The sequence below is a fragment of the Entelurus aequoreus genome, linkage group LG16 (genome assembly GCF_033978785.1).
Source record: "Entelurus aequoreus isolate RoL-2023_Sb linkage group LG16, RoL_Eaeq_v1.1, whole genome shotgun sequence".
NCBI classification, from domain to species: domain Eukaryota; kingdom Metazoa; phylum Chordata; class Actinopteri; order Syngnathiformes; family Syngnathidae; genus Entelurus; species Entelurus aequoreus.
In genome coordinates, this window is record NC_084746.1 from 45559175 (window position 1) to 45583125 (window position 23951).

Consider the following 23951-nt stretch of genomic DNA (forward strand, 5'->3'; position numbering starts at 1 on the left):
TGGTAGCAGCATGCATGTTCTTCTTCTTCGGAGGTCTTTTTAAAGGTTCCTGACACAGTAAAGGTCTGGTTTTTTTTAACCATCTGATGGCCTCATCAGGGACATGAAAGATGTTCTCGTCAGAAGTCGATCTTTCCTTCTTCTGTCTGCTGCAGCTTGTTAGCAGACGACAGGCTCTCATCTTTTGGATCGTGTTCTGAACGCGCCACCTTCTTAATCACTTTGGTGCCGTGATGTTAAAGAGAGCCCGCCCGCTATGCTTTCAGAGCGAGTTCATGAAAGCGAGCAAATGTTCTCTCTTGTGAGCGTGGCCTCTGGGGAATGATCAGCGACAGCAAGGCTTCACAGAACATGCGGCGCTTTTATGAGGCATTTTTGTGCTTTGACAGTGCACGTCAACGTCAACAATGCATCCAGACCTGGTTCATTGTCCCGCTGTGGAGAAGTAATGGCCGTCTGGAGGCCAGAGAAGCCATTTGGGTCACGTGATTATCGAAGATGGTGGTCGTGAGCTTTTATGTTAGATTGTGCACAACAGCTATTCAAAGTTCATCAAGCATGAAGTCAGTTTTTGCTACGTGACTCGCTATCAGCATCAGTTAGCATGGCATCATCACATCACATCAAGCTTTATTTATAAAGCGCTTTTCATACATAGAAGAAATGCAACGCAAAGTGCTTTACAAAGTTAAAAACAATACCCAGGTGACCCATATCCCCCATTATCACATACGTACGCACGGGCACAGATACCAAACACACACACACATATGCAACAATATGGACCGATGATTGCATGGCTGAGTACAGAGGAGACATGTGAGTAAACACTATCACAGGAGCCATCTGCACCAGGAGGTCATCAGACCATGGCCACCAGGACGCTGACACAAAAGCGCCCCCACAAGCACGGCCGATAACCCCTGAGGCAGGTGGCTCATCTGAGGAATGTTGGAAAATGTAAATAATAAAACTGGTAAAATAGTAAGAACCGTGAGTAGAGCTGAAGAATAAAATACAAGTAAAACATATGAAGATTAATGGAAAAAAAATAAAAAATAAATATATATACAGTAAATAAATATAACTACCGTATTTTTCGGACTATAAGTCGCAGTTTTTTTCATAGTTTGGCCGGGGGTGCGACTTATACTCAGGAGCGACTTATGTGTGAAATTATTAACACATTACCGTAAAATATCAAATAATATTATTTAGCTCATTCACTTAAGAGACTAGACGTATAAGATTTCATGGGATTTAGCGATTAGGAGTGACAGATTGTTGGTAAATGTATAGCATGTTCTATATGTTATAGTTATTTGAATGACTCTTACCATAATATGTTACGTTAACATACCAGGCACGTTCTCAGTTGGTTATTTATGCCTCATATAACGTACACTTATTCAGCCTGTTGTTCACTATTCTTTATTTATTTTAAATTGCCTTTCAAATGTCTATTCTTGGTGTTGGCTTTTATCAAATACATTTCCCCAAAAAATGCGACTTATACTCCAGTGCGACTTATATGTTTTTTTCCTTCTTTATTATGCATTTTCGGCCGGTGCGATTTATACTCCGGAGCGACTTATACTCCGAAAAATACGGTAAATCAAATCTTGCATAACTACCGTATTTTTCGGATTATAAGTCACTCCGGCCGAAAATGCATAATAAAAAAGGAAAAAAACATATGTAAGTCGCACTGGAGTATAAGTCTCATTTTTTGGGGAAATTTTTCGCCAGTCCCTTACAAGTTTCTCGCTTACTCCAAACTTTCTTTCTGCTGCTCGATTGACGTTTTCTGCTGCATATTTCACTACTTCCAGCTTGTAACCTGCAGTATATGATTTTCTTTTCGGTGCCATTTTCGTTCAGCCCTTCTCAGTTTTTATAAGGTACCGCCAATGTTGAAATGATCAATTTTCATAGGTACGGAAGTAGTAGCAGGTAGCATCTTTTTTTTTTCACAATGCACTTCTGCTATGACCTGCCCCCACCAAATTTCTATTGGTTGACGTGTGTGTGTGACGATTGTTGATATACGACTAGTCTCTTACGGGAATGAGATAAATAATATTATTTGATATTTTACGGTAATGTGTTAATCATTTCACACATTAGTCGCTCTAGAGCAGTGGTCCCCAACCACTTGGCCGCGGCCCGATACCGGTCCGTGGATCGATTGGTACCGGGCCGCACAAGAATTAAAAAATAAACAATTTTTTTTTTTATATATTAAATCAACATAAAAAACACAAGATACACTTACAATTAGAACACCAACCCAAAAAACCTCCCTCCCCCCATTTCTTTCTGTTATTAATATTTCTGGTTCCTATATTCTATATCAATATAGATCAAAACAGTCTGCAGGGATACACTCCGTAAGCACACATGATTGTATTTTTTTATGACAAAAAAAAAAAAAAAAAGCGTTGACCGGTCCGCAGTTACAAAAAGGTTGGGGACCACTGCTCTAGAGTATAAGTCACACCCCTGGCCAAACTATGAAAAAAAACTGTGACTTAGAATCCGATAAAAATACGGTAATATCAATCAATCAATCAATCAAAGTTTACTTATATAGCCCTAAATCACGAATGTCTCAAAGGGCTGCACAAGCCACAACGACATCCTCGGCTCAGATCCCACATCAGGGCAAGAAAAAACTCAACCCAATGGGATGACAATGAGAAACCTTGGAGGGGACCGCAGATGTCGGGACCCCCCCTGGGCGACCGGTGCAATGGACGTCAAGTGGATCTAGTTAAGGGAGTGAGAGTCCAGTCCATAGTGGATCTAACATAATAGTGAAAGTCCAGTCCATAGTGGATCTAACATAATAGTGAGAGTCCAGTCCATAGTGGATCTAACATAATAGTGAAAGTCCAGTCCATAGTGGATCTAACATAATAGTGAAAGTCCAGTCCATAGTGGATCTAACATAATAGTGAGAGTTCAGTCCATAGTGGATCTAACATAATAGTGAGAGTCCAGTCCATAGTGGATCTAACATAATAGTGAGAGTCCAGTCCATAGTGGGGCCAGCAGGAGATCATCTTGAGCGGAGACGGGTCAGCAGCGCAGAGATGTCCCCAAATGATGCACAGATGAGTGGTCCACCCTGGGTCCCGACTTTGGACAGCTAGCGCATCATCTGTGGTCACCGAATATGTGCCCACCCACCCCCTCTCCACGAAGGAGAGCAGAAAAGAAACGGCAGATCAACTGGTTTAAAAGGGGGGTCTATTTAAAGGCTAGAGTATACAAATGAGTTTTAAGATGGGACTTAAATGCTTCTACTGAGGTAGCATCTCTAACTGTTACCGGGAGGGCATTCCATAGTACTGGAGCCCGAATAGAAAACGCTCTATAGCCCGCAGACTTTTGTTGGGCTCTGGGAATCACTAATAAGCCGGAGTTCTTTGAACGCAGATTTCTTGCCGGGACATATGGTACAATACAATCGGCAAGATAGGATGGATCGAGACCGTGTAGTATTTTATACGTAAGTAGTAAAACCTTAAAGTCGCATCTTAAGTGCACAGGAAACCAGTGCAGGTGAGCCAGTATAGGCGTAATATGATCAAACTTTCTTGTTCTTGTCAAAAGTCTAGCAGCCGCATTTTGTACCAACTGTAATCTTTTAATGCTAATAGGATAACAAGTAAAATACAAATGACTTCAATAAAATAATATCAGGTAAAAGCCAAATCAAAAAGGTGGGTCTTAAGCCTGCTCTTAAAAACATGAACGTTCTCCGCAGCCCTGAGGCCCTCCGGCAAGCTGTTCCATGGACTGGGGTCATAAATGTGGAAAGATGCCATCCCGTGACTTTTGCACCTGACAGCGCCCCTTGGTTCTGTTGGCGAACAAAGCGCATTTATTTCCTCAGTAGTTTTAAGTTGAAGCTTTTCCGGCTACAAACAGAACATGCACGTTTAATGAAAGTAATCCATAAGAGCAACGCGCAGGAAGAGCCAAACAATTAAACAAGCTTTTGCCAATTACTTAAATTACATTTTTTTCCCTCTCTTCACAATTACATTTGGCCTGCAATGTTTCTTTGTGATGAAGTCTAAACTGCATTTGGGATTAAGAGACCTATGCTTCAACGACCCCCATGTAATTATCCCCCGCCCTCCACCACGCACACACACACCATTGTTTCCCTCTTAATGTCATTAAATGTGCTGATTCAGCTGTGTTGAAGAGGAAACAAATCTCATTAAAGTCTTGAGAATAAGCACACAAGACTTGACGGCTGATATAAAACAAACTATCAGCGTGTTCTCATCTTTCGACTTCTGGCGGCCGTTTCGGGTAATCTTGTCCTGCTCATTAGAGAAAACACATGCTTCGTCTCAATTGGTGCACTTGTGTACTTACTTGGTCTACTTAGTCTTTTGAATGCTGAAGAGGGCGTTAAAATGCAGTACCCTGATGTTGCCGTCAAAACTCTCAAAATGATTATACATATACAACATACAGTATAGACAATATTAATGATATAAATATGGCCGACGATAGAGCTTTAAATACAAACCCCGTTTCCATATGAGTTGGGAAATTGTGTTAGATGTAAATATAAACGGAATACAATGATTTGCGAATCCTTTTCAACCCATATTCAACTGAATGCACTACAAAGATATTTGATGTTCAAACTCATAAACTTTATTTTTTTTTTGCAAATAATAATTAACTTAGAATTTGATGGCTGCAACACGTGCCAAAGTAGTTGGGAAAGGGCATGTTTACCACTGTGTTACATGGACTTTCCTTTTAACAACACTCAGTAAACGTTTTGGAACTGAGGAGACACATTTTTGAAGCTTCTCAGGTGGAATTCTTTCCCATTCTTGCTTGATGTACAGCTTAAGTTGTTCAACAGTCCAGGGGTCTCATAGTCTTCATAATGCGCCACACATTTTCAATGGGAGACAGGTCTGGACTACAGGCAGGCCAGTCTAGTACCCGCACTCTTTTACTATGAAGCCACGTTGATGTAACACGTGGCTTGGCATTGTCTTGCTGAAATAAGCAGGGGCGTCCATGGTAACGTTGCTTGGATGGCAACATATGTTGCTCCAAAACCTGTATGTACCTTTCAGCATTAATGGCGCCTTCACAGATGTGTAAGTTACCCTTGTCTTGGGCACTAATACACCCCCATACCATCACAGATGCTGGCTTTTCAACTTTGCGCCTATAAAAATCTGGATGGTTCTTTTCCTCTTTGGTCCGGAGGACACGACGTCCACAGTTTCCAAAAACAATTTGAAATGTGGACTCGTCAGACCACAGAACACTTTCCCACTTTGTATCAGTCCATCTTAGATGAGCTCAGGCCCAGCGAAGCCGACGGCGTTTCTGGGTGTTGTTGATAAACGGTTTTCGCCTTGCATAGGAGAGTTTTAACTTGCACTTACAGATGTAGCGACCGACTGTAGTTACTGACAGTGGTTTTCTGAAGTGTTCCTGAGCCCATGTGGTGATATCCTTTACACACTGATGTCGCTTGTTGATACAGTACAGCCAGAGGGATCGAAGGTCACGGGCTTAGCTGCTTACGTGCAGTGATTTCTCCAGATTCTCTGAACCCTTTGATGATATTACGGAGCGTAGATGGTGAAATCCTTAAATTCCTTGCAATAGCTGGTTGAGAAAGGTTTTTCTTAAACTGTTCAACAATTTGCTGACGCATTTGTTGACAAAGTGGTGACCCTCGCCCCATCCTTGTTTGTGAATGACTGAGCATTTCATGGAATCTACTTTTATACCCAATCATGGCACCCACCTGTTCCCAATTTGCCTGTTCACCTGTGGGATGTTCCAAATAAGTGTTTGATGAGTATTCCTCAACTTTATCAGTATTTATTGCCACCTTTCCCAACTTCTTTGTCACGTGTTGCTGGCACCAAATTCTAAAGTTAATGATTATTTGCACAAAAAAAAAATGTTTATCAGTTTGAACATCAAATATGTTGTCTTTGTAGCATATTCAACTGAATATGGGTTGAAAATGATTTGCAAATCATTGTATTCCGTTTATATTTACATCTAACACAATGTCCCAACTCATATGGAAACGGGGTTTGTACTATTGTGAACGCCTCTGAGTGGGGGAGGGTTCTCCTGGTGCCGACAGATCTCTCGTGAGCCCGGTAGACAGGTTGGAACAAGTCTTTTTATTTTGCATACACAAGTATGACGTGCTTTCCAGCAATATATTTACGACTTTTCAGTCCCGTCTGTCTCAGTGCGTGCTCTCTCTATCTCCAACTCCAACTCCCAACCACTTGCCTCGTCCCGGCTGCTGCTAATAAAGGCGACAGGTGATTAGATAACAAGGCCCAGCAGGGCGATCTATTCACCTGCCGCTGTCTTCGAGGCCGGTCCTTGCACACCCCCGCTCCGCGGCAGGCCCGCAGGCCACGCCCCCCTCCACAACTATCGTTTGTGATAATGCATGTTGATGACACATATTAGCTGTGTCTCACAATGTAAGAACAGCTGTGCCCTCAACATAATGTAGCATTCTCGCGGCTAATGTCCCTCTACAGTGCAAAGCCACTTCTAAGTCAGCAATCCTCGCCTCCATTTTGGCAAATAAAGCTACTTTCTTTACATTTATCACTATCGCTCGAGTAGCTAAACATGCGACAAATGATATGCTAATCATTAACCACAAAGTAGAGCTCTTGACTGTAAACAAACGTGGGCGGATCGATACAAACATCGATAGTAAAGTTGTGTATGGTATCAGTATATTGCCGATACTTTCTTATTATAAAAAATATATTTTGTAATTTTTGTTATTTTTAACTCAGGAATTAGTAATAATAATAATGGATTAGATTTATATAGCGCTTTTCTAGACACTCAAAGCGCTTCACAGAGAAGTGAGAACCCATCATTCATTCACACCTGGTGGTGGTAAGCTACATTTGTAGCCACAGCTGCCCTGGGGTAGACTGACGGAAGCGTGGCTGCCAGTTTGCGCCTAATTAAGTCACTGGACACAGGAGGACTTAAAGGGTAAAAGCCAAATGACTTAAATCAGAGCCAATAATAGTAGATAATATTGTAACACTTTAGTATGGGGAACATATTCACCATTAATTAGTTGCTATTAACATGCAAATTAGTAACATCTTGGCTCTTAACTAGTCATTATTAAGTACTTATTAATGCCTTATTCTGCACGGCCTTATTATACAACAACCCTATCCCTCTAACCCTCTAACCCTAACCAAATAACCCTAACCCTAACCAAATAACTCTAAATTAAGTCTTTGTTACTTACAATATGTTCCCTTAATATCCAATTAACTTTGAATTAAGTCTTTGTTACTTAGAGTATGTGCCCCATACTAAAGTGCCACCGATAATTTGAATATTTAGTTCACATTGTTACACCATCCTTTGTCTGATTGTAATTGTGATCAAAAAAGTTAATATTCAATAATCTTGAACATTTTAAGTGATAGTGTTTATTTCCTTTTAACAGGTGTGACAACAGAAAGTAAGCAGTTATTAAGAGTAAATTAGCAAGTAGATTAATATTTTTGAGAAAATAATACAACTGGATATTACACCGTTATTGCACACGTCAGCAGCCAAATTAGTAATCTTTGTAACCCATTTTGAAATGGTTCTGAGTAGAGATGTCCGATAATGGCTTTTTTACCGATATCCGATATTCCGATATTGTCCAACTCTTAATTACCGATATTAACCAATACCGATATATACAGTCGTGGAATTAACACATTATTAGGGATGTCGATATATGCGATATATACATTATATATCAATATATATCAATACAGTCTGCAAGGGATACAGTCCGTAAGCACACATGATTGTGCGTGCTGCTGGTCCACTAATAGTACTAACCTTTAACAGTTAATTTTACAAATTTTCATTCATTACTAGTTTCTATGTAACTGTTTTTATATTGTTTTACTTTCTTTTTTATTCAAGAAAATGTTTTTAATGTATTTATCTTATTTTACTAATTTTTTTAAAAAGTACCTTATCTTCACCATACCTGGTTGTCCAAATTAGGCATAATAACGTGTTAATTCCACAACTGCATATATCGGTTGATATCGGTATCGGTTGATATCGGTATCGGTAATTAAAGAGTTGGACAATATCGGAATATCGGATATCGGCAAAAAGCCATTATCGGACATCCCTACACATTATTATGCCTAATTTTGTTGTAATGCCCCGCTGGATGCATTAAACAATGTAACAAGGTTTTCCAAAATAAATCAACTCAAGTTATGGAAAAAAATACCAACATGGCACTGCCATATTTATTATTGAAGTCACAAAGTGCATTATTTTTTTTAACATGCCTCAAAACAGCAGCTTGGAATTTGGGACATGCTCTCCCTGAGAGAGACTATGAGGAGGTTGAGGGAGGTAGCGGGGGGTTCATATTGTAGCGTCTCGGAAGAGTTAGTGCGGCAAGGGGTTCTGGGTATTTGTTCTGTTGTGTTTATGTTGTGTTACGAAATATGCTTGTCATTCTTGTTTGGTGTGGGTTCACAGTGTGGCGCATATTTGTAACAGTGTTAAAGTTGTTTATACGTCCACCCTTAGTGTGACCTGTATGGCTGTTGAACAAGTATGAATTGCATTCACTTGTGTGCGTGAAAAGCCGTAGATATAATGTGACTGGGCCGGCACGCAAAGGCAGTGCCTTTAAGGTTTATTGGCGCTCTGTACCTCTCCCTACGTCCGTGTACACAGCAGCGTTTTAAAAAGTCATACATTTTACTTTTTGAAACCAATACCGATAATTATGAAACCGATACCGATAATTTCCGATATTACATTTTAAAGCATTTATTGGCCGATAATATCGGCAGTCCGATATTATCGGACATCCCTAGTTCTGATATAATTTAAAGACCAAGTAATATATTGGGATTTTTATCACTCTTGCAATATATATCCCTAATGGACACTTACCACTCTCAAAAGTTGCTATCTTAACTACTGTATGTATCAGAAGGGGATGGACTAACTTGAAGTAACGGCTGAGGAGAAACCCATAGCAATGCAAAGTAGTGGAATATATTTTTTGTCATTGTATAATGGAGAAGTGTGGCAGATAGTTTATGGGGAGATGCAAATGTTGGTGTTAATGCGTCATGGAGTGGTTGCAATAAACCATTAAATCGGAGAGAAGAGGAAGTAGGAAGAAATTGCAACAGTAATTTAGTAATGTATGAGCTATACAGGATTTGGGACAGTACTACACTCCGTAACTCAGCACACAGTGTACACAGTATTGCTTGGACTTAGCGCTGGGCGACATATCAAGTTTGTAAGATATGTCGATATATTTTTAAACAAGATATGAATTTAAAAAATATCGTAATATTGACCAAACACCTTGTTCTCCCCCACTCCCTCTCAACACTCCCCTTCTTCCTTCCAAGACGTGCTTGCCCGTCTAAGAACATCCATGATTGGTTGGTTGTTTACTATGATGAGTCACGATTGGTTGAGATTAGTGCAAAACGTTAGCGACAGGCCAATCAGAGGCAAGACAGGGCGGGTCGTGGAACCAGGAAGTGAAATCACAACAGACATCCCTAATGACTAGGAGATTGTCGTAGAAGAGAAGAGGGAATATTCATTTATATATTAAAAAAAGTAGTGTAATAAGGCAGAGGGATTCTCTTCTTTAGATGTAGACGACGTCCAGGAAACCCACAATGCGTCTACTTGGCTACAGTTGGACAAATGTATGCGTCTGGATAAAACATTCATTTGAGTTGTTTACCATGTAAGCCCAAATCAAAACTGTTCTGGAGTTGCCAAGCCGGGCATATTACGCAGGAGAAATGCTGCCACAAATGTATGCCGAAGTGAGGAAGATCATAGCCGCACAGTTAAGTCACTTACTTGGCGCTGACCAGAACCGTACGTGTGTGACAGTCCATTACATCGTCCACTGCAAATGTATTTTTGAACTGAGTTTGATACATTTTGTATTATTTGCACAGCTATGTTATTTATTTTACGTAGAAAGAATATTTTTCTATTTTATTTATGTTATGTAATTCATTCTGTGCTGTTAATACCCATCTTGACTAAGTGGGTTAATAAAAGTGCCACTGACTGTTTACAGTACAGTTGTCATTCACTTCCATTTCAGTGAATCTCGCTCAAAAATGTTTATATGTATACTTTCACCGGAAAATATATCGAGATATATATCGAATATCGAGTTTAAGTAAAAAAACATTTGCCAGGCCCTACTTGGACTTACATGATGTCACATCCGGCTGCGTCTGGCTCATTAAAATATGTGTGGTGGTCACACTAGCGCCTGGTCTCAATGGGCACTCGGTGTCATTTAGCCTTTCTCGATGAAAAATGCCCTCGGCTTGTGTTGTTTTCGGCTGCACGTATTGTTCAAATTGCAAAAAGAATAAACTTTTCTTCAGAGTTCCTCGAGATGTAATCAAGAATGGCGGAAAAGTGCAAGATTTTATGAAACGACAACAAAAATGGCAAGCGCCCCAAAGAACGCACAAGTTTAGTGATCACTTCATTAAGGGTTTGTTTGATATACTTTTAACGTTTAGTATTTCCCATTGAATTTTTATCCTGATGTTATTTGTATTTTACCTTTTTTCGGAGTTCTTTAAACGCATTTTTGCTACGAGTGTTTCGTAAAGCACCAACTCGGCGAGTCTAAATCAAATGTTAGCAAAACCTAAAAGGCAGCAATCATAAATTTAGCTTTCAGCACATACACAATGTTGACATCTATCGTTATATTTTGATAAAGAAGGGTAAAAACGTGCGTACTCGTGACGGCGCGTGCAACAGCAAGGGCAGGCAACAAACATGGCTGTTTTGAATTGAAGTACCGTATTTCCTTGAATAGCCGCAGGGGCGTTAATTAATTTAAAACCTCCTGTCACACCTGCGTTTACCGGAAACCGGCGGGATGCCCGTGCATGCAGTAATTATTTTAAAACCTCTTCTCACTCCGGTGTTTACCAAAAGGAATCCATAAAATTTAGGCGTGCGCTTTGAGTGTGATGTAAGCATACCATCATGAAAAGCACATTTAATTAAAAAAAACGTTATTATGGTCTTACCTGTACTTATAAATGGAGTCCATTTGCAGCTCCTTCTGACCAAAAGCATCGATAACTTGTTTATAGAAATCTTCCTTATTTTCTTTCTTCAGTTTTAAAAGTCTCTGTTTCGATGGAGATATTCCTTTAATTATTACCTCCTGCTTCGATTGAAAGTCCAGTTTAGAAAACTGTTTTATTTTAGATAGCGGTATGTAATCCTCCATGTTAAAAGTTCAGGCAGAGGAAAAAAAAAAATCTCTTGCTGCGTGTGTTCACTTCTTCTGCAGTACCGGAAGTCGCAAGAAGGATCACTAGCGCGGCAGCGCCCTCTACCACCAGGAGGCGGGAGTCATTTAATGACTTATACAGTATTTCACACACGCAGCTACGGTATATTAATAAAACATAGCTGCTTACTGTTCTCTTTAGCATACTGTACCGGTATTCAATAGCTTGGACCTTAAATCCTACTGAAAAGCTCTTTATCTTTTTTCCTTTGTGAGATTGTAAACTACTGAAAGCAGCTTCCTCCATTTTGAAAATGAGGACAGATGCGTCACTCGTGACGTAACGAATTTGACCCGGTGGAAGTTCTAGCCATATGCTAAATATTTTGCGAAACGAGTTTGACCCGGCGAAAATTATAGACATGCGATAATAAAATTAATATTTTGCGAAACGAATTTGATCCAGCTTCAATAATAAACCGGCGATAAGGCCAAGCATGCGTTAATTATTTTGAGAAACGAGTTTGACCCGGCAGTAATTCTAGACGTGCGAATACTATATTCCCTGCGCCAATTCAAGGAAATACGGTATTTATTTCAAACCTGCACAGTACAACAACACACTTTTTTTTTTACATTTTGGCAGAGACATTTATGCAAGGCTTGAAAAGGGGTTGGATGAAGCAGATGCTTATAATATCCCAACCCCTCTCACTCACTCCACATTTAACATAAACAATATAATACAAGAACAATACCATACAAACAAAAACAAGAAAAACTCCTGTACACTAACAATACAATAGAACCACTGTTAGTATGAGACAAGACAAGACGAGACAAAACACACACACACACACACACACACACACACACAGGCCCAAACACTCTCTGACCATACACCTCTCTCCCATCGCTCAGTGCTGAGGGCATCACTCTCTTTCCTCCTCGTACTTCTTTTTTAACCAGTGTTTTAAATTCAATCATGTTAGAACACGTTTTTAACTCGTCCCCTAAGTTGTTCCACAATCTGACTCCACGCACTGAAATGCACATTGATTTTAAAGTTGTTCTAAATTGAGCAATGAGCATCTCTATCCTGGAATAGGTTCTGTATATTGGATGGTAGAGAGTTTTGGGATGCCCTAAACATAATTTGAGCAGTTTTAGCTGTAGACGCGAAGTTAAATCATGGAATGCGACCTTAGTCGAGCAAAAAACAATTCATATCTATCCAGAAGAGTCTTGATACCAATGTACTTGAGCCAGCAACACACAAAGAAGTTGTAGAACTCCATGCTTTTCCAAGTTTTCATCAGTTTTGTCTTGTAGAATGACGTTGAGAGTTCAAGATAGTTCGATATGTCTGGTAACTCCACCGAAGGATAATCCTTAATATGACTCTACAAATCTTTTTTTGACAAAGTATATGGATCTATTCCATTGCATAGTTAGATTTTTTGCTCGTATCTGCTTTTCGAAGGAAGATCTAGGCCCCTCGTGTACTCAGAGTGTACTGCACAACAGTCATCTTGGCTTGGTTGACTACCGCTGTCATGTGACAGAATACAAGCAAAACCTTTTTAAAGAGGACCTATTATGCAATATTTTCTTACCCATTTGTACCTGTTTTGGTGTGTTTGGGATCTTTGTCCAGTCCACCAGCAGCAAACGTCAAAAGTATTGTGCGTGTCTTTCATACTTGCCAACCCTCCCGAATTTTCCGCGAGACTCCCGAATTTCAGTGCCTCTCCCGAAAATCTCCCGGGACAACCATTCTCCCGAATTTCTCCCGATTTCCAGCCAGACTTAAGGCACGCCCCCTCCAGGTCCGTGCGGACCTGAGTGAGGACAGCCTGTCGTCACGTTCGCTTGGCCAACCAAGTGTTCTGTGGTTACTTTTTGGTTGGCCAATGGTTTACGTTGTATTGCGCACCCTGACGGCAAGTGTGGGAGTCGGTTCTGAAGTATGAAGTAAAGAGACGTAACTTCATCACCTCGCCTGGTTATTGACTCCAACCCAGAATATTACACTGCCCATACCTATGCTCCTTCAAAGGCTGTGCTACTGGCTGCAAAGCATTGCACTTTCAAATACAACAATGAGTAGAGAGGAGTGTTGTGTGTGTATATATGTGTAAATAAATGAACACTGAAATTCAAGTATTTATTCTATTTATATGTGTGTATATATATATATATATATATATATATATATATATATACTGTATATATATATACTACCGTTCAAAAGTTTGGGGTCACATTGAAATATCCTTATTTTTGAAGGAAAAGCACTGTACTTTTCAATGAAGATAATTTTAAACTAGTCTTAACTTTAAAGAAATACACTCTATACATTGCTAATGTGGTAAATGACTATTCTAGCTGCAAATGTCTGGTTTTTGGTGCAATATCTACATAGGTGTATAGAGGCCCATTTCCAGCAACTATCACTCCAGTGTTCTAATGGTACAATGTGTTTGCTCATTGGCTCTGAAGGCTAATTGATGATTAGAAAACCCTTGTGCAATCATGTTCACACGTCTGAAAACGGTTTAGCTCGTTACAGAAGCCACAACACTGACCTTCCTTTGAGCAGATTGAGTTTCTGGAGCATCACATTTGTGGGGTCAATTAAACGCTCAAAATGGCCAGAAAAAGATAACTTTCATCTGAAACTCGACAGTCTATTCTTGTTCTTAGAAATGAAGGCTATTCCACAACATTGTTTGGGTGACCCCAAACTTTTGAACGGTAGTGTATATTTAATATATATATTTATTTTATTTATATATATATACATGAGAAATACTTGAATTTGAATACTCCTCCCCCCTAATCCCCTCCTCCCCCCTTAATCCCCCCCCACAATCTCCCGAATTTGGAGGTCTCAAGGTTGGCAAGTATGGTGTCTTTAGTACTAACTCCATTAGAAAGTCCGACCAAGCTGCAAGAGTTTGTCCAGTAAGCGTGTTTGTCACACTGACAACACCGCCATGTATCCTATTAATCTAATTGATGACTATTTCCTAAACGCTGCATGTAGGCATTGATTGTGCGGCGCTGACAACTGGCCCGCTAGTTGTTGTGTACGCGTAACTTTAGAGTACTGCTCCCACAATGTGTGCTATGGAAGAGGAGTTGTGCGGGGGAGCTCCCCGGCCTATTGATCCGTGACGCTTTTCCCCGATGGAGATTTGCCCTCAGCTCGTTAGTACAAATAACGACCAATCAATATGTACCGTGCTTCCTGCGCTAGTCCTCTTAGCGCCTGATTTATGTCGCCGCGACGCTTACCGGCCAATCAATTCGGCCAATCAAGCCCCCTCCCCCCGCAATCTGCGCTTAAATATGTTTACATTGCTTTTAATTGGCCGCACCTAGCGGCGTGACCTGATTGGCTGCCAGCATGACTGCTGAGTTTGAGTACCCCGCTGCTTTATTGACTGCATGTTCGGAATGACTCGTGTGCATTTGCATTGATTTGCGCTTTGACACGCAGCCATCCATCATCGTGATGGCGACCACAGTCTGTCCCTTTTGACCTGCACATTCGAGAGACCATTCGCCATCCACGCTCATCTTTTCACCAGGACTAATTGCTGGAACACGTCAACGTTGATCAAGTCAACATGTGACAGGTTTCCCTTTGACAGCTTGTCTGAATCAGTGTTTGGGACGTCGCTGTGAATGGAAGGAAGTGATCCGTCCCAAGAGCGGCGCTCCGGTCACAGCCAGGCCCATTACTTGGAACACCGAGGTGGTTTCTGGCCGCCTGTGGTTTTGGTTTCCATAGCTGACCTCAGGAAGTGGTGATGACAAACATGTGTAATAAAGACGCCACCTTGCTTTGCATGGAAGTTTTAATGTCTTGCTACTTGTCCTCCCGAAGGAAGTTCTCACTTCTTTCTATTATCTTTGTTCTGAGCTGTGTCTCAGTTGGCGCCCTTGCGTACTTACTTAGTCTTTTACTATCAACAGTTAAAGTTCAGTGCCCTGTCATTCCCAAACATTCAAATAGTGAGTGTGCAATGATGGACACCTACCAGCCTTAATAGTCGCCATTAAAAATGAGAGAAGATGCTTGTAAATTGTAAATCGATCGTCATTTTCGGTCAGTGTGCAACACCAGCAGTGTTTCCTACGAGACTGTAATATATTGAGGTCGGAGTATGACGTATACCAGACCTGGGCATTCTGCGGCCCTTTGTACGTCCCTGTCCGGCCCGCGTGAGGCCAATCATAAATTACAAAATACATTTTAAAAAGTATCTATTTCGAGTGTGCAATACAACGGTGCTGCTTTTATTTTGAAAAGTGTTATTTATGGGCGTATGTTCTGTTAGTGAAGGCGCACAGCGACAAGTGATGCCCGGTCCGCCCGGTTATCCCCGAGATGCTAAAAAAACAAAATGTGATGACGAATGGCGTGTTTTCAACAAGACATGGACTGCCAAGTAAAGGTAAAGCCGTGTGCTTAATTTGTGGTACACATGTTGCTGTGTTTAAAGAATATGGTGTAACGACCTGCTGAAGTTGATGTTGTCTTCCTGAGTTGCGTAAATGAGGAGTGAGGATAAACGTGCGTGTGAAAGGAACGAGATAAGTTGAGCTGTGTTAGTATAGGTTGCTCAAGATAAATTTAAAAAGAGCGTCAGACTTGGTGTGCACTTCTTCTGGACACTACAATTGGTGGCTGCTTAATTGTGTGCTCAGCCTGCTACATCATGAGAGAGAGAGAGAGAGAGAGAGAGAGTCAGAGAGAGTCAGAGAGAGTCAGAGTCTACAGGTGCAGCGCGCGCTGCTTGCCATGGGGGAATTCCGCCCTCAATGAAGACTCCCAGGTTTGATGGCAAGGCGAACTGGGAGGCATTTCATCCCACTTCTGACATCAATTGTAGCGTCCAGAAGAAGTGCACACCAAGTCTGACGCTCTTTTTAAACTTTTATTGAGCAAGCTATACTAACACAGCTCAACTTATCTCGTTCTTTCCACACGCACATCTATCCTCACTCCTCATTTCCGCAACAGCAACGCTTCCTCCTTCTTCGCCAATCACCTTACAAAGAGGCGGCAGGATAAAGTGACAGAAATTGAAATTTTTGCATTGTATTACACATGAGGAAGTGTTGTGTAAGAAAGTGTTAAAAATAAAACCATCAAAAGCCATCTGCTTTTGTATAAAGATAAGTTAGGTTTAAATGAAAATATGATTATTTTTTATCTTACGGAATATCAAAAATAATTTAAGCAAAATTTAATTGAAATATTGTCAGTGTGGCCCTCCAGCAGTGCTCGGGTTGCTCATGCGGCCCCCGGTAAAAATTAATTGCCCACCCCTGACGTATACACATTATCGTCAAATTTGCATTAACTGCCATGATGCATTTGCAAAAAGTCAGTAAAAAAAACATACAACAATAAATAATCTTTCAGCTGTCACTTGTTTTTGTTTTTTGATGTCTTAAACAAGACAGAGTCACCACCGACGGCCCGGAATAGCACTTGCTGTTCGTCCAGAAGAGCGATCGTGTTTTCAAGTCAATCACCAAAAGGCTTTTCTCTAGATTTGATACTAGTACCGTATTTTTCGGAGTATAAGTCGCACCTGCCAAAAAAAGCATAATAAAGAAGGAAAAAAACATATATAAGTCGCACTGGAGTATAAGTCGCATTTTTTGGGGAAATTTATTTGATAAAACCCAACACCAAGAATAGACATTTGAAAGAAAATTTAAAATAAATAAAGAATAGTGAACAACAGGCTGAATAAGTGTACGTTATATGACGCATAAATAACCAACTGAGAACGTGTCTGGTATGTTAACGTAACATATTATGGTAAGAGTCATTCAAATAACTATAACATATAAAACATGCTATACGTTTACCAAACAATCTGTCACTCCTAATCGCTAAATCCGATGAAGTCTTATACGTCTAGTCTCTTACGTGAATGAGCTAAATAATATTATTTGATATTTTACGGTAATGTGTTAATAATTTCACACATAAATCGCTCCTGAGTATAAGTCGCAGCCACCATGAAAAAAACTGTGATTTATAGTCCGAAAAATACGGTAGCTTTTTAAAAATAGCTTCTAAAAGGGTTTGTTTACACTAAATCGCTAACTTGGCAACACTAGTCCTGCCTGCAACGTCTTCTTCTTCTCTGGCAGACCAGGGGCCGTACTTATCAAGCTTCTTAGAATTACTCCTAAGAAGTCTGCTAAGAGTTGACTTAAGAGTAAATAAATTATTCGCTGAAAGCTGCACTTAAAAGTTAGTTATCAAGCGTCTTACTCACACTTTCAGCGAAGTGTAGGACTGAATCTTAAGTGTCACACTCAGAGCTGAATTACGACATTACTATGTGCCGTAAACGGAATTTTAGGTGACGTCATTTCTGTGTCCATAGAAATGACCAATCACGGAAGGGAATCCGTTGTCTAAGAATAAAGAAATATCTTGGAAATATTTAAGTGGACAATGGGAGTGTATATTTTGACAATAAACTACAAAATAATACAAAACAAACTAGTCCCCGCCGGCACTCACGCTACCGCTCCCTCTCTTCTGTCGCCCACACACTCACTGACGTCACTCACCTCACGGCCACACACATACGCTACTGTCATAACATTTTCTTTCCAATTTATTAATTAGGCAACTAATTTGAAACTGGTGTGGGTGGCTCTATATATACTAGCCCACTGCAGACACATGCAGAAATCAACAAGGAATCGAAAAGTATTAAATCTGTGACAAAAATAATACCCGCTCTGTCTAAACGATACCGTTTGATCAGCTGCTCGTCATCAAAAAAAACAAAAACATTGTTCCTCTCCCTGAACGTTCGCGCACGTCTCTCTCGCCTCAGTGCCATCCCCTGCTGGCAACTCCTAACCACTTAAGACACCTCTGAAGGTCTCTTAAATATCCTGGAGAGTAGGAGTGATTCTTAGACTTAAGAACGTTGATAAAAAGCTTTTATTCTTAAGTTTGAGAGTAGGACTAAATTTTGCAAATTCTCAGGACTTAAGTGTAAAATGGCACTCTAAGAAGCTTGATAAGTACGGCCCCAGGTGTGTTATAATGTGATTGAATGAGGGCGAAGAGGTAGCGCCAAATGAATGTATGGGAACATGTTTGGGACAGCACTAAAAATCCACGCACTCAGGAACTAAGTACACTGCCCTTATTGAAGTTTTTAGACATGAGTATTCTATTTGAGACACATCCCATCAATCCAGATTTTGTTAATCCTGTTGAAGCATCAGATGACGACATTGAAGGCGCCGTCACTAAATTAATCCAAACAGCTCCGATCTGTCATTGGTGCTTGGAATTAACTAACCTTTGACCTGTGTTGAATGTTTGCATGTCTCGTTAATGCTCCGCGGACGTGACCACGGCAGCGACCGCACGCTCACAGAAGAAGGTACGATTAGCTCGTTAGCGCTTTGCAAATAATGGTGGTTTGTTTACATTGTTTTGGGCGTGCCAGACAGGTGAGGTGGGGCGAAGTTGCCCCGCCTTCTTTTCTCCCCCAAAATGAGGTGCAACAAAATGACGACAGTATTTGCAAACACTTGTTGAGTTCATCTGCATGGAAATGATCAATAATTACAATAATTGTGTGCAATTCTTTGTGTTTTATTAGACCAGGGGTGCCCAAACTTCTTCTACCCGGACTACTTGTAGAAAAGTTAAAGTAGGACAATTTTGCATTTTACATTCTTGTTTATAAAAATAATCGGTAACACTTTAGTATGGGGAATATATTCACCATTAATGATTTGCTTATTAACAAGTTGGGGTTAGAGTTGGGGTTAGGGTTAAGACTAACTAAGACTCTTAGTTAATGGCTTACTGGTTGTATAATAAGGCCATGCAGAATAAGGCATTAATAAGTACTTAATAAGGCATTAATAATGACTTAATAATGACTAATTAAGAGCCAATATGTTACTAATTCGCATGTTAATAAGCAACTAATTAATGGTCAATATGTTCCCCATACTAAAGTGTTACCAAATAATCCATTTTAAGATGGTGATATGTTTCACAGTAAATGTATTTAAGAATAACTTTCAATAATACATGACACATTTACTGTGATACTTTCTAACATTTCTACTTCCTTAAGCTTTTATTAGAGTTTGTAAAATAAGAAGAAAGTTGCAGGCTATAAATGGCCCCCGGCTCGGACTTTGGACACCCCTGTGTTAGTGTGTTAGTGTTGTTTGTGCTAGCAATAATGATCTTCTTCTCTCTGGGTATCCTTTTTTAACATGTGACTCAACTGACAATTGGGTGGATTTGTTCCAGGAATGCCCTAAAACAACAATAAGCAAACACAACTTCAGCAAATAAAGTAAACAAATAATCTGTCCCAGGGTCAAATTGTGGTTCTCGTAAAGGTTTAAGTGCACAGGTAATGTTTTCATGTGTAGGGCTGTCAAAAATAACCAGTTAAAGGCCTACTGAAAGCCACTACTACCGACCACGCAGTCTGATAGTTTATATATCAATGATGAAATCTTAACATTGCAACACATGCCAATACGGCCGGGTTAACTTATAAAGTGCAATTTTAAATTTCCCGCTAAACTTCCGGTTGAAAATTCCTTTGGAGGATGACGTATGCGCGTGACGTAGCCAGTGAAACAGAGGTATGGATCCCCCATTGAAGCCAATACGAAATAGCTCTGTTTTCATCTCATTATTCCACAGTATTCTGGACATCTGTGTTGGTGAATCTGTTGCAATTTGTTCATTGCATTATGGAGAAAGAAGCTGAGCAAGCAAAGAAGAAAGTTGTCGGTGCGAAGCGGAGTATTTTGCGAGGGAAGTCAGCAACACAACACAGTCTGTGTTTCATTGTTTACATTCCCGAAAGATGCAGTCAAGATCGAAGAACTCGGACAACAGAGACTCTAACCAGGAGGACTTTGACTTCGTTAACAGACGCAGACGCGATACCGTGAGTACGCTTCCAAACGTTTGATCGCTTGCTATAACTAGCTCGACCTAGTAGCTAGGATTAATTTGTGGCATATTAAATATAAGCCTGGTTGTGTTGTGGCTAATAGAGTATATATATGTCTTGTGTTTATTTACTGTTGTAGTCATTCCCAGCTGAATATCAGGTCCCACCCGCGAGCTTCCAAACATTTGATCCCTTGCCCGTACGTGCGTGTCACGTACGTAACTTTGGTTAAATATATAAGCTTTATGAACCTTGGGTTAGGTGAACGGTCCTCTGAGCTGAGTGAGTGTGTGTGTTGTGCAGGTGTTTGAATTGTATTGGCGGGTTTTATGGACGGGATCCCGTCCATATAACCCGCTCGAGCTATAACTAGCTCGAGCTAGTAGCTAGTAGCTAGCATAACAAACACCTAGGTGTTTTTATGCGGGATTAATTTGTGGCATATTAAATATAAGCCTGGTTGTGTTGTGGCTAATAGAATACATACAGTATATGTCTTGTGTTTATTTACTGTTGTAGTCATTCCCAGCTGAATATCAGGTCACCCCCGGCTCTCACAGCATCTTCCCTATCTGAATCACTTCCACTCCCCACTAGTCCTTCACTTGCATTTTCCTCATCCACAAATCTTTCATCCTCGCTCAAATTAATGGGGAAATCGTCGCTTTCTCGGTCCGAATCTCTCTCACTTCTGGCGGCCATCATTGTAAACAATAGGGAACTTTGCGGATATGCTCAATTGACTACGTCACGCTACTTCCGGTAGGGGCAAGCCTTTTTTTTTTATCAGATACCAAAAGTTGCGATCTTTATCGTCGTTGTTCTATACTAAATCCTTTCAGCAAAAATATGGCAATATCGCGAAATGATCAAGTATGACACATAGAATACATCTGCTATCCCCGTTAAATAAAAAAAATTAATTTCAGTAGGCCTTTAAGTCATGTAATCGTTAAAAATACGTAAAAGTTATCGTATTAATCATGGATATACCCAGATTAATCACGCAATTTATTCCTTTTTGCTCTTTTATGGAGCAAAAAGGCGACGTGGGTTCTTAAACAGTCAGTGATCAGGGGCCGTACTTATCAAGCTTCTTAGAATTACTCCTAAGAAGTCTGCTAAGAGTTGACTTAAGAGTAAATAAATTCTTCGCTGAAAGCTGCACTTAAAAGTTAGTTATCAAGCGTCTTACTCACTTTCAGCGAAGTGTAGGACTGAATCTTGAGTGTCACACTAAGAGCTGAATTACGACATTACTATGTGCCGTAAACGGAATTTTAGGTGACGTCATTTCTGTGTCCATAGAAATGACCAATCACGGAAGGGAATCCGTTGTCTAAGAATAAAGAAATATCTTGGAAATATTTAAGTGGACAATGGGAGTGTATATTTTGACAATAAACTACAAAATAATACAAAACAAACTAGTCCCCGCCGGCACTCACGCTACCGCTCCCTCTCTTCTATCGCCCACACACTCACTGACGTCACTCACCTCACGGCCACACACATACGCTACTGTCATAACATTTTCTTTCCAATTCATTAATTAGGCAACTAATTTGAAACTGGTGTGGGTGGCTCTATATATACTAGCCCACTGCAGCCACATGCAGAAATCAACAAGGAATCGAAAAGTATTAAATCTGTGACAAAAATAATATCCGCTCTGTCTAAACGATACCGTTTGATCAGCTGCTCGTCATCAAAAAAAAAAAAACATTGTTCCGTTCCCTGAACGTTCGCGCACGTCTCTCTCGCCTCAGTGCCATCCCCTGCTGGCAACTCCTAACCACTTAAGACACCTCTGAAGGTCTCTTAAATATCGTGGAGAGTAGGAGTGATTCTTAGACTTAAGAACGTTGATAAAAAAGCTTTTATTCTTAAGTTTGAGAGTAGGACTAAATTTCGCAAATTCTCAGGACTTAAGTGTAAAATGGCACTCTAAGAAGCTTGATAAGTACGGCCCCTGGTCAATGTATGACTGAGGAGACTCCAACTGTTGTGCTCGCTGGCAAACTTCACTTCAAAATACACTTACACAAAACTTTGGATAAAATTGTTTGCAAGTTTTGAGCAAAAAAATGACGTGCATTCAATTTTTTTTAAAAAACAAATTTTCCTGTGTGATATTCTGACAATAAAATTGTATTTGTGTCCAAATATTAAGCTCTTTTTTTAAGTTATTTGAAATTATTCAAGCGTGTCATAGCCTGTGATTAATCATGATTAAGTATGATTAATCTTATTTTATTTGACAGCACTACAAAGGTCATAAAAGTGCTGTTATTAAAACTTGTTTATAAAGCAGGATGCACATGGCATGCTCAACAACAGCACATGATGCTCATGGTCTGTGACTGTGGGCGTGAGCGGCGCTAGACGGCACACTCACGGTGGAGGAGGAGGAGGCGTCGGTCGGAGATTCAAACGACGTCTCCGATCCACTGAGCAGCAGACAAAGTGCATGATGTAATACAGTGTTTTTCAACATTTTTTGAGCCAAGGCACATTTTTTTGCGTTGAAAAAATCCGGAGGCACACCACCAGTAGAAATTATTTAAAAATGAAACTCAGTTGACAGTAAAAAGTCGCTGTCGCTATTGTTGGATATGACTTTAAAGCATAACCAAGCATGCATCACTATAGCTCTTGTCTCAAAGTAGGTGTACTTTCACCACCTGTCACATCACGCCGTGACTTATTTTGACTTTTTTTATGTTTTGGTTGTTGTTTTAGTTCCAATTTTTTTGTTTTTTTCTCTTTACTTGGTGTTTTCCTGTAGCAGTTTCATGTCTTCCTTTGAGCGATATTTCCTGCATCTACTTTGTTTTGGCAATCAAGAATATTTCAGTTGTTTTTATCCTTCTTTGTGGGGACATTGTTAAATGTCATGTCATGTTTGGATGTACATTGTCTTTGCTTCACAGTCAGTTTTTGCTGTCGTCCAGCAGTTTGTTTTTGTTTACTTTGTAGCCAGTTTAGTTTTAGTTTTGTTCTTTATAGCCATCCCTAAGCTTCAACGCCTTTTCTTAGGGGAACTCACCTTTTGTTTATTTTTGGTTTAAGCATTAGACACCTTTTTTACCTGCACCCTGCCTCCCGCTGCTTCCGACATCTACAAAGCAATTAGCTACCGGCTGCCACCTACTGATATGGAAGAGTATTACACGGTTACTCTGCCGAGCTCTAGACAGCACCGACACTCAACACATAATTTGCAGACTATAATTACTAAGGGTGTGGGAAAAAATGGATTCGAATTCGAATCGCGATTCTCACGTTGTGCGATTCAGAATCAATTCTCATTTTTAAAAAATCTATATATTTTTAAAAATTTATTTATTTTAATATTTATAATTTTTTATTTTTTTTACTTAATCAATCCAACAAAACAATACACAGCAATACCATAACAATGCAATCCAATTCCAAAACCCAACCCGACCGAGCAACACTCAGAACTGCAATAAACAGAGCAATTGAGAGGAGACACAAACACGACACAGAACAAACCAAAAGTAGTGAAACAAAAATGAATATTATCAACAACAGTATCAATATTAGTTACAATTTCAACATAGCAGTGATTAAAA

General features: G+C 40.1%; 1 protein-coding gene across 6 annotated transcripts in view; it reads left to right on the plus strand.

Annotated features, from left to right (window-relative positions):
- Positions 1–23951, plus strand: part of LOC133631076 (partitioning defective 3 homolog) — a 412449-nt gene that overhangs the window by 356270 nt on the left and 32228 nt on the right. For 3 of the 6 annotated variants that reach the window (XR_009821393.1, XR_009821392.1, XM_062023109.1), the window contains exon 23: positions 18779–18801. The exons of the other annotated variants lie outside the window; for them this stretch is intronic. Coding sequence is in view for 1 of the 3 variants with exons in the window: in XM_062023109.1 (XP_061879093.1) it covers positions 18779–18801 (23 nt within the window). In the remaining 2 variants the exon portion in view is untranslated. The remainder of the gene's footprint in view (positions 1–18778; positions 18802–23951) is intronic. 6 annotated transcript variants of the gene reach the window in all.